The 15,232-nt window shown below is 40.0% G+C and overlaps 1 protein-coding gene across 4 annotated transcripts in view; it reads right to left on the minus strand.

Annotated features, from left to right (window-relative positions):
• The window catches only part of LOC136338186 (uncharacterized), a 92,544-nt gene that overhangs the window by 67,870 nt on the left and 9,442 nt on the right, over window positions 1–15,232 (minus strand). For all 4 annotated transcript variants that reach the window (XM_066280322.1, XM_066280331.1, XM_066280306.1 and 1 more), the window contains exons 4-9: window positions 13,119–13,249; window positions 9,926–10,014; window positions 7,328–7,427; window positions 3,977–4,020; window positions 2,601–2,678; window positions 490–686 (exon numbers count right to left, since the gene is read on the minus strand). In XM_066280322.1, coding sequence (XP_066136419.1) covers window positions 490–686; window positions 2,601–2,678; window positions 3,977–4,020; window positions 7,328–7,427; window positions 9,926–10,014; window positions 13,119–13,249 — 639 coding nt within the window. The remainder of the gene's footprint in view (window positions 1–489; window positions 687–2,600; window positions 2,679–3,976; window positions 4,021–7,327; window positions 7,428–9,925; window positions 10,015–13,118; window positions 13,250–15,232) is intronic.

The following is a 15,232-nucleotide window of genomic DNA, read 5'->3' on the forward strand; positions in this document are numbered from 1 at the left end:
GTATTTATCATTTGCAAGGTGCTGTACTAGGGATCATAAAGAACACAGAAATTAACCAGACAAAAGTTCCATTTTCAAGAAGTTTACAATGTAGTAGAAGACACAGGAAATAAATATATCAATAAGTAAATAGCATGAGGTTGAAGTCATTCAGTTCTATATGGAAGACACGGGTAAAATGATTTGGAAGTTCACAGAAAACTAATGTTGGACTTAATTATTAGCTAACCACCTAATTAAGACACTTTTTTTTTTTGCCAAATTGTTAAATATGTTAAAAGCCAACTTAAACAAAATCTCTTTCCCACTTCATTTCATTGACCTTCTAATATATGTCATTGGTGACATCATAGAGTTGTCAAGTTATTTACACATTTGGCTTAGAAGAAATGGTATTAGATTTTAAAATAATTATAATTTTAGGTTAAAAACTTCTAGGGAGAGGGAGCAGAAGTAACATTTAAAAGCAAAACCATATGAGTCACTGACCTGGTATTTCAGTAATAGAGACTTGAGAAAAATCACAAGTCACATCAGGTAAGAGGTAATGCTTAGGATCACCAATTTCATACAATAGCTGCTCAGCCACTGTCCCAAAGGAGACCAACCCCCCCGTACCAGGGGGCTTGGAGAGGATGAACTGTCCATCAGGAAAACATTCCACTACAGGAAATCCTATATTGTGCCTGGGTGAAAAACAGAAACACTATGGTTCAGAAGAAGAAAACCTCAGGAAAAGATATTACATTACACCAAACAATACTTTTGATGAATAACAGTAAGACCAAACTGTGTATTTTACATATTATATTACCTTTTAAAATCATATGATGGCTTATTAATGTGTGATAAGTACTGAATATGGATAAGGTCTGAGAGCCAAAGAGAAAGAAGTCATACTGAGAGGAATGGGAAAATATAATATTTAGTATAGAGATTCAGATGCTGTTTTTCAGAAGGTTTAGAAAGGGTCTCTACCTCCTCTTGATGTGAAAGTGATGAGAACCACTGGATGCAGCATGATATTCAAGAATAAGAAGTCAGGAGAATGAGACTGGGGGAGCTGTGATGTCCACAGATGGCTACACATCATTAAATCCTGTCCCATCCGATTCCTCTGGTGCCTGGTGGGCCTCAGAGTGAGCATGGCTTACTCCATCGGGAGCAGCTGGGTTCCCCTCCTCCACTTAATTTTGTTGCAAACCCAAGCTGGTGAAACCTGGGCCTCAGCTTTCAAAGAACCTCTTACTTGTAAAGCTGATCTTTTGTTCACTAAGAAACACAAGATAATTAAAAGAAGATGAGTGAATAGAGGAATACAGGGTCATTTATAGAGTTATAGCCTATGACCCTGGGGGAGAGAATACAGACCTGTAAGAGCAGAGGGCTGAGCATTTCCCAGCCGTGCTGTAAGTCTGATGTTCTTACTGCTTCCCACCAGTCGGGCACCACAGCACAGCCCGAGAGGAGGAGAGGACGAGTGAGCAGCGCCTGCCTAGCTCTAGACCAGGTTGAGAGAAAGAGTGGCGACAAGACTGGAAAGAGATTGCCACTTTCCAGATCGACAGGCATCTGTCTGCATGTCATCTGTAGATTCCTAGTTTACACTAGAGGCAAAGGCCTATGCGTTGTAAGCTTCTTATTAGTAAGCCGGCTCACGTTGTAGGAGCCTTCTAGAGTTCAGATCAAGAAACTTCTAACAATAAAGCCCTGAATGGAATAGGATGGCAGAAAAAGTAATTTAGCAGTATGTCCTGAAATTTCAAGGTTCAGTATATTTGGTATACTCAGTTCTAAAAGAGAAAGACTCTATTTCTATTTTAGGTCCTGTATTAGTTTGCTAGAGCAGCCATACAGAGTACCCAAAACTGGATGGCTTAAATCAAAAGAAATTTATTATCTCAGTTCCAGGGACTAGAAGTTTGAAATCAAGGTGCTGTTACAGTCAGGGCGATGCTCTCTTGATGGCTCTATGGAGAAATCCTTCCTTGTCTTTTTCCTAGCTTCTGGCGTTCCTTGGTTTGTTGATGAATCACTCTAACTCTGTCTTTTCAGGGTCTTTGCATGGTTTTCCCTCTGTATGTGTCTTTTGCTAGGTCCAAATTTCTATTTTTATAAGAACAAAAGGCCTACTGGCTTAGGGCCTACCCTAATGATCTCATTTTGACTTAGTTACCTTTCTAAAGACTATCTCCAAATGAGGTTACATTCTGAGGTACTGGGTGTTAGAAATGCAACATATCTTTGGGAGTGCAATTCAACCAACAACAGGCGCAAAGTGCAGTCTAGTAATAAGCCAGAATAATACGAATATAAAAATACCATATATTATTTTAGGAAAGTGGGCTTTTTAACATGCCAGAAAAAATCATCCTGAAACTTAGCTCTGGATCCTAATAAGATGATGGCTAGGATATAAAGTTTGTCTGTGTTTCACAATACAAATAAAAAGCAATTACAATACAAATGAAAAAATAACACAAATATTAAAATAGCAATAATTATAATTGAATAAACAAAATAAAATTTCTAAATATAGATGTTGTATGCCACAGTATAACATATATATACAAACACACACATAAAATATAGCTTCCTACCAGTCTGGCACCAAATGCCAATCTGTGAATATTCCCCCAGTACTCTGAGCACCACATTCAATGAGATGGCCTGCAAGGCTACACAAAAAACAACAAAAAAATAACATCAATATGATGAACAAGTTTTTCAGTACCTGCCCAAATATAAAAAAAAATGTTATAAATAAAACTTTATTTTTGAAGCTATTGTCATAACAGTGGGAAGAAACTTGGTTACTTTAGGTGTCATTTTTTTCTTTTGGGTGATAGAGACAGAGAGAGGGACAGATAGGGGCAGATAGACAGGAAGGAAGAGAGATGAGAAGCATTAATTCTTCGTTGAAGCACCTTAGTTGTTCACTGATTGCTTTCTCATATGTGCCTTGCCCGGGGAGCTACAGCAGACCGAGTGACCCCTTGCTCAAGCCAGTGACCTTGGGCTCAAGCTGGTGAGCCTTGCTCAAACCAGATGAGCCCTCACTCAAGCTGGCAACCTCGGGATTTCCAACCTGGGTCCTCTTGTCCCAGTCTGACGCTCTGTCCACTGCACTACCACCTGGTCAGGCTGGTTTTGTTTGTTTTAATAACATAAGCTAATGATGCCAAAAGACTAGCTTGGGATAACAGAAAATACCCTGATCTAAGAATCACAGGAACAGAGGCCAAGTTACAGACTTTGATAAGAATTAGGGCTAATGTGTTACTGGCAAGGCTGTGAGAATTAAACTGAGATAAAAATATGTGACAGCACCATGAACACAGCAAAGTGCTTCAAACTCTAAGCTGCTATCAAGCTAATATGTGATGTTCAAGTGCCATTGTATCGTAGAATAGGGGAGAAAAATGTATAAAATATTATTGTCCTATTTTATACGTTAATGGACTAAAAATTATCAATAAATTTATTATTAAAGCTTCCTCTTCAAAAATCTAGAATATCTGAAGCTCTTTTATAGAGTTGACAACATGAGATAATAAACACTTTGGGTTTCAGTTATTTGGGCTGTGTAAATCCAGGCTTTGCCACTCAACTAGCTCTGTGACTTTGAGCAAGTTACATAACCCTACTGCATACCGATTCCTGCTTCTCCCAAATGGGACTAACAGCATCTGCCTAATTTGTAAGTTGTGAGAATAAAAACTAATTTTGTGAGGTGCCTATCACACAGTAGGTACTCAATAAATGATGGCTACTTTGTTTCATAAAATTTCTTCAGCCTTTGTGACATCTTTTTTAGCTTTAAATCTGCAGAACTAAGGAAATACAATTATTTCAGCTTAAATATATTAAAAATTATCTAACAGACATATATTTCAATTTCTAAACAGCTGAAGTAAATTTTACTGTAATGTAGTTAAAAGAGTAAAATTTCTACTAATATTGTTCTTAGACTCACCTTCCAGCTGCTAATAAATCAAAGTCGTTTCTTTTCCAACCAAACTATGAGAAAAAAAAATCCACAAAATTATTTTATTTACAATTTATCCATTTAACTATAGAATCTTTCCATAGTACGTGTTTAAAGTGATTAACACCCTACTTGATCTAAAGTACAATTCAAAATTACTGCATAGATTCAATTACAAAATTATATGAAGAATTTGACAAAACTTCTCATAAAATCTTGGAGTAGAATTTTGCTCTGGAAAAAATAAAATGACCTGAAACAAATTTTCAGCTACTGTCTGAACAACAAAATAGCCAGATAAAATAGATGAAGCAACAGTGTTTAAGACAATGGACATCAGGCAACAAAAACCAGTGATCCCCAAGCAATGCAAAACAAATGAGATGAGCCTATGATTGAGTTTCCAGGCCCAGTGTTAGGAGGAGGAATCCAAATGGAACTTGGCAGATCCTGAGTTAAGGAGCTGAGGGTCTAGGGAGGCCAGGATGACTAGAGTTTGCAGGATAGATTAGATTACCACATAGAGAGAACCGTACAGATAGAGAACTCTTGAGACCTTAACAGGGCCCTTTCAAGTATTCAGCAAAGAACTAGCCAAAACATGGGTGGGAAGAAGCTACTCTAGTCTGGGAATAGTGCCTATTGATACCGGCCAGACTAGGAAACCTCCTAAATTATAGGAAAATGGGTAGAGTGTTCAGAAAAGTCTTGAATAGTAGGAAATAATCAGACCTAGACTAAATGCAGCTCAAATATTTATGAGAATATGAAAATATCCACCAACCAAAACGGTAAAATTTACAATGCATGACATCCAACCCAAAATTACCAGATATGCAAAAAAAATGTGACCCACATTGAGAAAAATATCTATTAATTGAAACAGACCCGGATCCTACACATAAGCAGACATTAAAACATTCTTAGACATTACTATAACTGTATTCTGTCTTGAAAATAAAAACACATTAAAAATCGAAGCACAAAAAGATCCAAATCTGAACTTCTGAAGATAAAATCTGTAAGTCAGAGATGAAACAAAAAAACAAACTGATTTTGATAATGGCACATTAGACGTTACAGAAAAAAAGATTATTTAACATGAAGACATAGCAATAGAAACTATTTAAGTTTCATAGAGAGAAAAAAAGAATATCAAACATAAAGAGAGCATCAGTGAGCTCTTGGAAAACGTTATGTGACATCATATATGTGTAACTGGGGTCCCAGAGGAGAGAGAGGGACATAAAAAATATTTAGAGAGATAAAGAATAACTATGGCTGGGTAGCTCAGTTTGTTAGTGTTGTCCTGATACACCTCAAGCAAGTCCCTAAGGCAGTGGTTCTCAAACTGTTTAAAGTCGGGGCACATTTAAAATCCTACAAATAATTGTTGGTACACTATATACAAATTTCTGAGAAATATGTTATAATAATTAAGTCAAATATTAAAGAAAAGATACATAAAGTCCAAGCGTGCTTTTATGGTAATTAAACAAAATAAATACGACAAAATTAAATTTATTCTGACATTAAAAAACATTTTTATGTTACATTTTTTGAGTTATTAGAATTTTTAGAATTCGTAAAAAAAAGGGGGTTAAAAAAAAGACAAAATACTTATCTTTTTATATACTATATAGATATATTTTTAGTAAGATTTAGTAAATTCAGCAGGTCCCGGTGTGAATGTGTTAAGTTTTTTCATTCTTGTGTTTATAAGAAACATGAGCCTGATGTGTCCTAGTGATTTCTTCAATATTTGGGCATATATTTGAAAGGGAAACTCTCATTTTCTTGTCAATACATGGAAGAATTCCTCTCTTTTTACTATTACTTGTGTTGAGTACAGAAAACCCTCACTATACATATCATCTTAACTTTACACCAAACAAAGGATAGAGGAAACTTGCCTTCAGTCTTTCTGGGGAAAATGGGGGGTAGTGTAAACAATTAAGCACCACAGCTTAACAGCCTTTTGCAACCTAATCAGGCAAGTGAGGGGGGGTGTTGGGCAGACTGTCAACTTACAGTCTCCCCAAAATCGAGAGTCCAACCCCCAGTTGGTTTTTTGGTCCCCAACAGGTACATATTTCTCTGGAATGCCATAGGGCAGTGGTCCCCAACTTTTTTGGGCCACGGACCGGTTTAATGTCAGAAAATATTTTCATGGTCAGACCAGCCTTTAGGGTGGGATGGATAAATGTATCACATGACTGAGACAAGCATCAAGAGTGAGTCTTGGATGTAACAGAGGGAATCTGGTCGTTTTTTAAAAATAAAACATCGTTCAGACTTAAATATAAATAAAACGGAAATAATGTAAGTTATTTATTCTTTCTCTGCAGACTGGTACCAAATGGCCCACGGACCAGTACCAGTCCACGGCCAGGGGTTGGGAACCACTGCCATAGGGCACACCTGGAAATCTTCTACGGCGCACCAGTACACCTTGGCACACACTTTGAGAACCACTGCCCTAAGGAATTAAATGAAGGCACACCAAGGAAAAGATTAATATATCTCATTTTAGGAAAAGTTATTATTAAAGAATTAACATAAGCAAAATAGTCCCCAAACATATAGAAGGGTCTTCAAACTCTAAAGACTCTTCTAGCCTGACCAGGCAGTGGTGCAGTGGATGGAGCATCGGACTGGGACACGGAGGACCCAGGTTCGAGACCCCAGGGTCGCCAGCGTGAGTGCGGGCTCATCTGGTTTGAGCAAGGCTTGCCAGCTTGAGCCCAAGGTCACTGGCTTAAGCAAGGGGTCACTCAGTCTGCTGTAGCCCCCTCAGGTCAAGGCACATATGAGAAAGCAATCAATGAACAAGTAAGGTGCCACAACAAGGAATTGATGCTTCTCATCTCTCTCCCTTCCTGCCTGTCTGGTCTGTCTGTCTGTCTCTCTCTCTCTCACAAAAAAAAAAAAAAAGACTCTTTTAATAGCCTTAAAATTCTAAAGGATTCCAAGATATTAAATAAAAAGGTGCAGATGTTATTACACCAATCACATATATCAGTTTCTAAACCAATTTCACATGGTCATCTCTGAATTATTTGGTCAACAACAAATTATTCTACCATATTTTAATGGGATATCATTGTTCTACAAAATCAGATTTGAAATCTGCCGTGTGTCTTTTGGTATACTAGACGTATTAAATCTCTAATAGGAAAGAAATTTATTCATTTTTGGCATGTTTTTAAAATTTCAAAGTTAACAAACTGGCACCTGAAAACACACTTTGTAATGGCCAAAGAAAATTACATGTATGTCAGTAAGCAAAACAAAGGTGATCAACTGCAGGTGACAAGCATGTTTTCCCCATAAACTTACAGCATGAATGAGGGGTCCCAGTACAACAGCACTGTCCACGCAGCGCCCAGTCAGAACGACATCAGCTCCGAGGTCCAGGGCTCTGCTTATTGGCCTTGCTCTTTGGAAAACAGAACATCCGGTTATTATTTTTAACCCAGGTCAGATTTTTGAATAAAAAAAATCTGCTTATCATTGTGTCCAATGACTTAATTATGCTTTCAGTAATTCCAGGCATGAAATGATATGAACAAAAACACTCTCCTAGATACTTTTCTCATTATTATTTTTTAAAATCATTATTTCCTGTGGAACTGTATTCTGTCAGCATACACCCCACCCCTTCTACAATGCTGATTTATCTGGGCATACAATTCTAGAATGTTAGTTTCACTTCACAAATATTATCTCACAATCCTCTGTTATCTAATTTACTATTGAGAGGTGTGTGATCAGTCTAATTACTGATGTTTGTGTATTGTCTTTTCTCTTTGGATGCTCTTACAATCTTAGTTTTTGGTTTTAGACAGTTACACTCATATCTTTTTGTTTAATCTGTTTGGGATTGACTCTTATTCTTGACCCTGTGGATAAATACTGTATGTTTCATTAACCAGGAACAATGCTCAGCCACTGTCTCTGGACATTAATTTCCCTCCATTCTTTATATTCTCTTCTAGCACTCTTATGTGGATAGAATGTTAGGAATTATAATTCTACCCACATAGCTCTAACTTCTCTTTCATTTCCCATCTTTTTAACCTGGGCTGCACTCTCAGTAATTTTCTCAGATCCATTTTCCAATTCATTATTCTTTTGTTAATTGTATCTAATCTCAATGATTAGATAATAATTTCAATGATTATATGTTTGATCAATAAAATTCATTTAGTTTCTTTCTTTTTCCAATGTTTGTTGTATTGATTTGAGAGAAAAAGAGAGAGAGAGTGGGAGGGAGAGAGGGAGAGAGAGACAGGGACATCTGTTCCTATATGTGCCCCGACTGGGAATCGAACTGGCAGCCCCTGCACTCAGGACGATGCTCATTTGGTTTCTAGTCAAATTCATCTAAGCCTTTTGTGAAAGCCTATTCCCTGCCCAGGTTTTTATTCCTTCTTTATTTCTTTAAACATTTTTAACATGCTTATTCCATTCTGCATTGACTCATTCCAATTTATGAAGTCCATGGACATTTACATAGGTTTTGAAATTTCATATTGTAAACTCCTATTAAGTTTGGTGAGGCTTTATCTGTGGAGCAACCTTTTTTGATGAAACATCTGGATAGGCATTTGTTTCTGCCCACTGTGCTGGGGATTCTAGCAGCCATAACCTTTTTAAAGTAAATTACTAACTACATTATTGGATTGTAGTTTTCTCCAACTATGAACCTCTTCCTCCCTTCCATTCCCTTTTTCTTTCTCTCTTTCCTTAAGAAACAAACAAAAGCAGTTAAAGGCTCAGTTTTCAAGAACTACCACGTCCACTTGTTTCTTGGGCCATTTTACTTCTCAAGTCATTACCATTACTTTAGAGGAACTCTTACATCTAAAACAAAGTAAACTGTTGTTTTCAAAAACACCTGCTAGTCCTATTCCTATTCCTGCCTTACTGCATTTCCATAGCCTCTCTCAACATCATACACCCCCCTTCCATTATTAGACTCAGCATTTACTGAGCACCAGCTAGGTATGGGATGTTATAACGGGAGCTAGGGACACAGAGGTGGAGAGGACATGTCTGGACATGACATCTAGCTGGGGGACTGAGCGTCCTGGCCTGAATAAGTGCCATGTGAGTTCAGAGGAGGAGCAGGAGGTAGAATTTCCACTACAGTTTATAAAAGTCCTGGCTAAGCAGAGAGAGAAATAGGGCATTCGTGCTAGGTTGTGTTAAGTTGAACGAAGCTGCAAAACACCAGCAGGCCTCTCCTACAAAACAAGTCTGCACACTCTTCTCAGTCTAAATCACTAAGCTGGTTGGTTTGATCGGGATCCATTTACTGAGAGCCCTCTATGGGAAAGCCCTGTGACTGGCTCTAGGCATTCAGAGAGAAGGAGAATCCCCTGCCCGGCGGAACACACAGTACAGTGGGAGGCAGTAAAGGATGACAGCACATCCCTCTCGTGGGTCCATGGGCAGTTCACTGAGGGCTGCAGCATGTTTTCACTCAGCGTGTGCGCCCCGCCCCCAGCACGCACACACCTGCGCTTTGCCAGGAGCTATAAAGCAGTCCGTGTACTCCGACATACCAAGTACACGGAGCCCCATCCTTCCAACCTCTTACAACCAAAGCTTTCAACTCCCAAGGGTTAAAGTCAAATTCCTCTTTCAGTCTTGCTATTGGTTTAGATGGGTCAAGGGGACACCACTGTAGCAGCTACAGTGGTCAGAGAACGTCTGCCTCCTTTATTCCGGGACTATTGAATGTTGTGGGAGCTACAAACTATGGTGGCTCCTGAGAAAGTCCCATTGCTACTCCTAAGAGTATCTGCTTCGACCTGGCACCCTGGGAAAAAGGCTTTTTAAATGATCAACTTTGAGGCCACACATGTTCATCTATACCTGGAAGGATGGAGGAGGGAGGAGGAATAAAGTATATTAGAGAAAAGACCTTACCCAAGGTACACATTCATGCTTTTAATGGTGTCTGGAAATTTCTTCCCACTCTCCATATCTGTGACAGCCGAATCTTGCAGACTCTCCTTCTGTAAACATTTTACAAAAAGGCTATTAAACTCTATTCATAGAGAGCATACTTATTATGTAAAAGCAAATTTACAGTTGTTCATATGGAAAATAAAATAATAATAATATAACAATAAACTATGTTTTGTGTACTCACAACTGTAAACCTACTTTTGCCCCAACCTGTATATGCTAAAACAATAAAAAACATGTAATAGATAAGTAGATTCCTATACATTTTATTAATGGAATCATAAAATTAATATGTATTGAAAAAAGTATTCTATTTCGGGCACCTGTCATACAGTGTTTCATTCAGCTTTCCAAACAACCCTGTAAGGCAAGCATCACAAGCCCCATTTTGGAGGCAAGGAACCCGACCAAGAAAGCCTGAGTGAGGCCTCGTGGTGAAGCAGGTGGGCTTTGGACCCCAGCAAATCACCTGGCCTCTCTTTGCTTCTCTGAGTTTCTTCACCTTTAAAGTCGGACACTGATAGTATCAATCCCACAAGACTGGTGTAAATACGCGTATAATCTCTTCTTGTTCTTAAAGAGTGATGTGCAGAATATGAAAGGTCCTATAGCAATTTCTCTCCAGTAAAGAATCACGCTTCCGGCCCTGGCCGGTTGGCTCAGCGGTAGAGTGTCAGCCTGGCGTGTGGGGGACCCGGGTTCGATTCCCGGCCAGGGCACATAGGAGAAGCGCCCATTTGCTTCTCCACCCCCCCCCTTCCTCTCTGTCTCTCTCTTCCCCTCCCGCAGCCAAGGCTCCATTGGAGCAAAGATGGCCCAGGCGCTGGGGATGGCTCCTTGGCCTCTGCCCCAGGCGCTAGAGTGGCTCTGGTCGCGGCAGAGCGACGCACCGGAGGGGCAGAGCATCGCCCCCTGGTGGGCAGAGCATCGCCCCCTGGTGGGCAGAGCATTGCCCCTGGTGGGCGTGCCGGGTGGATCCCGGTGAGGCGCATGCCGGAGTCTGTCTGACTGTCTCTCCCTGTTTCCAGCTTCAGAAAAATACAAAAAAAAAAAAAAAAAAAAAAAAAAGAATCACGCTTCCTATCAAGCCAAAGCTAAGAATAAAACATATCAACACATTTCTCTGAAAGACACGAGTTTTATTTTCTCCCCATGACCATGAAATTATGTATCCAGGGACTCCTGAGGCAGGTGTGTCCTCCCAGGCTAAGCACCAAAGCATTAGAGAGAGCATGCTTATGGGGAGATCTCTACAACCCCCCTCTCAAAAAAGGGGCTTGGGCTAGACAGACAGTTATGGAAATTGTGTGACCTGCCACAGCACCAGGGGGAGCCGCTTAGATGTGGTCATTCATAAAAGGAACATGTAATCACCTCACAGAGGCTCTGAAGTTGCTGAGGACACTTTCTGTTCCCCTGAAGACTGTCCACAGCACGGAGTGGCACCAAAGCCAAAGGCAACTTCACCACCAAAGGTTAAAGCCGTGCCTGCTCTATCTTCACGTCACCAACAGGGATTTGGTGCTTTATATTTATAATAAAATATATCTGTAATATGTAATATAATATATATATGCACATGAAAACAGGTGATATATTATGACAAGTATATATTTCATGTTGTATTCAGTTACTATTAGAACAGGAGGAAGCAGAATTTTGGCTATTAAAGGTCAAATTCTGATATTTCCAGGCAGGGACCTGTTTCACACTATTACTGTTCCCATACAAGTTTTCTATAGACCAATTAAATTCTCTCCAGGGCTATTTCCCTTTCCATAAGGGAAAAACAGGTCTGCAATGTAATTCTCTTGGGTAAAATTTTACATATTTGTCATCACATTGGGATCATTCAAGCAAGAGTCTGCCACACGCTCATATTTAAATCAATGGACAGCGATGGCATCAAAATCACTCACAGCAGTCAAAAGGTGAATGCAGATACATTAAAAACATACTGTTAGGCCCTGGCCAGTTGGCTCAGTGGTAGAGCGTCGGCCTGGCATGCAGGAGCCCCAGGTTCGATTCCCGGCCAGGGCACACAGGAGAAGTGCTTATCTGCTTCTCCACCCCTCCCCCTCTCCTTCCTCTCTGAGTCTCTCTTCCCCTCCTGCAGCCAAGGCTCCATTGGAGCAAAGTTGGCCTGGGCACTGAGGATGGCTCTGTGGCCTCTGCCTCAGGCGCTAGAGTGGCTCTGGTTGCAACAGAGCAATGCCCCAGATGGGCAGAGCATCGCCCCCTGGTGGGCATGCCGGTGGATCCTGGTCGGGCACATGCGAGAGTCTGACTGCCTCCCCATTTCTAGCTTCAGAAAAATACAAAAAAATCAAAAAACAAAACATGCTGTTTACACAGAAAAAGGACAGCTGTGCAAGTTATCTCCACAAATCTTAAATCTGAACCTGCACAGACAGGACACTCTGCAGGCCTGTGTGAGAGAGGCCAAAGGCTCTAGTAAGATAAAGCTAATTGGCAGATCTGTTCCATTCACACTCACACAAATGAGTCCATTGATTTTTGTGTGTCCCTGAAAGGCAGTATAAGTATCTAAGGACCCACAAAAACTGTGTTTCACAAGTGGGATTTTACACCCTTTGCATTTCACAGGGAGCCATGCTCACAGTACTAAGGAAACAGAGCCAATGAAAAGCCTGATGCTTGCCTGAAACGTCTAGCTTGTGACATTGAAGTGTTAATAAAAAAATCTATTAATTTTATTTCCCTCCTATGTGACACAGAATGTATCAAGTGCAGCAAAATCTATCAGCTGGAATCCAAATGATATTAGGATGAGAAAGACAGGTAATGACTTGTGCTAAATAACTTCACATTTTGTAAGAAGCACAATTTCAATTTAGACTTCCATATCCAAGGAAGGGTCCAAAGGTTATTTGAAATACTGTCTTCAGTGAATCAATATATCTTTCATACTACACACATAAGTGGTTTATAAATGTAAATGGATAACCAACCCAGCCAGCTGACATCCCAAATTTTCTAGACGAAAGTGACACCGACTAGAAAGAGATTTCTATAGTTCAGTCTGAAGAATTATACCCAAATCCAATAACTAGACCAAAGCAATCCTAGTCATTTATCCCCTGATACACTGGCTTCTTGCTTAGGAGCATATCACATAAATGTCAGTAACCTCTCCCATGATGTCATCTCCAGTGACCACTGCTATTTTCAAGTCAACGCCAGCCTTCCTGGCCATCTTGTCAAGTGCAGCGGCACACAGGAGAGGGTTGGTGCCCCCAGCATTGCTGACCACACGGACACCTGCAGGAAGAGAAACACTGCAGCAGCGACTCTGACGGGAGCTCAATCACCAGTTTCCATTCTACCAGCTGCTTTCTCTTTCCACCCTTTTTGGTTTTCTTTTTAGAAACAAACCCACCAAAGGCAATGACATCCATATACAATATTTAAGTGGCTGAAGCCACCGCTGGTGTTTATGCTCGTTGGATACATGGCTGATAACTGATAGGAACAGAGATGTAACCATTGGGTCTTAATAAAAATATCTGTGGGCTACTAAAAAACAATGACTAGTTAATCTAAAACATTCTCTGGATTTTCTAAATAATTCTCTAGAGAGGACAATCCAATCAATTACATTTAAAAAGCTCTAATTTTTAATTTGATCTCTGACAGTGATTTGCTGAGACAGGCCACGTGGAACACTACAGAATGACTGAGGCTAGAGATTCAAAATTCCAGAATTCTAAAGTCCAGAGGACTTTAGTGATCACCTAATCCAGGAGTTCTTACCTTTTAAAGATTCATTATCCTTTGGAGAATGTGATAAAAGCTATGAATTTTCTCCTTGGAAAGGAATATATATATATATAAAATATATATATAAAATATATATATATATATTTTGTTAGAGAGAGAGACAGACAGACAGACAGACAGAAAGGGAGAGAGATGACATCTTCATTGTGGCACCTCAGCTGTTTGTTAATTGCTTTCTCATATGTGCCTTGACCATGGGGCTACAGCAGACCGAGTGACCCCTTGCTCAGGCCAGCAATCATGGGCTCAAGCTGTTGAGCCTTGCTTAAACCAGATGCTCAAGCCAGCAGCTTCGGAGTTTCAAACTGGGTCCTCTGAGTCCCAGTCCAATGTCCTATCCTCTGTGCCACCGCTTGGTCAGTCGGGCAAACATTTCTTTGCTTATAATTTCAAGGGCATGTCAGATTCCCTGAAGCCCACCCTTGGGCCCCAAATTAAGAAACCTTGACCAAATCCAAACACCTCATTTCCAGATGAGGAAACTCAGGTGCAAAGAAGTTAAGCGACTTGTCCAGGGTCACGTAGCTTGTCAGGGAGCAGCAGGATGAAACCTGGCTCGTCCCACTCCCTGTCTGCTATGGTCTGTGGAGTCCAACTCTATGCTACATGAACTTGTGTGGGTGGAGAACGGCCACCAGACAAAATCTTCAGAAGTCTCTGAATGCCTGCTGAACCACTCCTATAACTAGCCAGAGAATGATTACTAAGTATAAATGATTAGCATTTACACCCACTAGTCCTTTAAGTACACCATTTTCTTCTCTGTTTTCATTCTCTTCAAATGATTCAGATGCATCTGAATCCAACCTCAGTCTCCTTCCTGCCTCCCTCCGCCCCACCAATACTTGCTTAAAACTCCATCTTTCGTGGGTTCTGGTGACTGCACTATCCAGGTGCTTCCCATCTCTTCATGTATGTATCTCATTCTCATCCTTCCCCTTTCTAGGGGTTCCCTAAGCTCATCCCTGCTCGCCTCTATGTCCATTCTTCCTCTCCCCCCCAGAGATCCTTCCCAACAATGCCTTCAACCAATACTTCTGATGTCAAATCTGTTTCTAGTTTCTACCCTCTCATCCAAGAATTGCCACTGCCTTCCACCTTGTTTGTACTATGGTATCTAACTCTGCATTTAGCACCTCGCAAGAACAATAGACACTCTGCTCTGTTAACTACATTTTATGATTACAAAATGAAAGCTACTATACAAATAACAAATTTATTACCAATACTTTAGTTTATAAGAAGTTCAGGTAAGTCTGACACCTTGCTTTCTTTTGCCTTACTCTTTTTCAGGATAACTTATTTTTTTAAAGGGCATATAGCTCCCTCTAGTGGAAAATTAATACTTTAGAAAACAGATCCTCCAAAAGTATATGCTTAGATGCATCAACAATAAAACTAAAGGGTGCATTATAACTACATCAGACTAATAATTATTTAAAGCTCCTCATCTTATAGATTTTC

This window comes from Saccopteryx bilineata, chromosome 1 (genome assembly GCF_036850765.1).
Source record: "Saccopteryx bilineata isolate mSacBil1 chromosome 1, mSacBil1_pri_phased_curated, whole genome shotgun sequence".
In the NCBI taxonomy this organism is placed as follows: Eukaryota; Metazoa; Chordata; class Mammalia; order Chiroptera; family Emballonuridae; genus Saccopteryx; species Saccopteryx bilineata.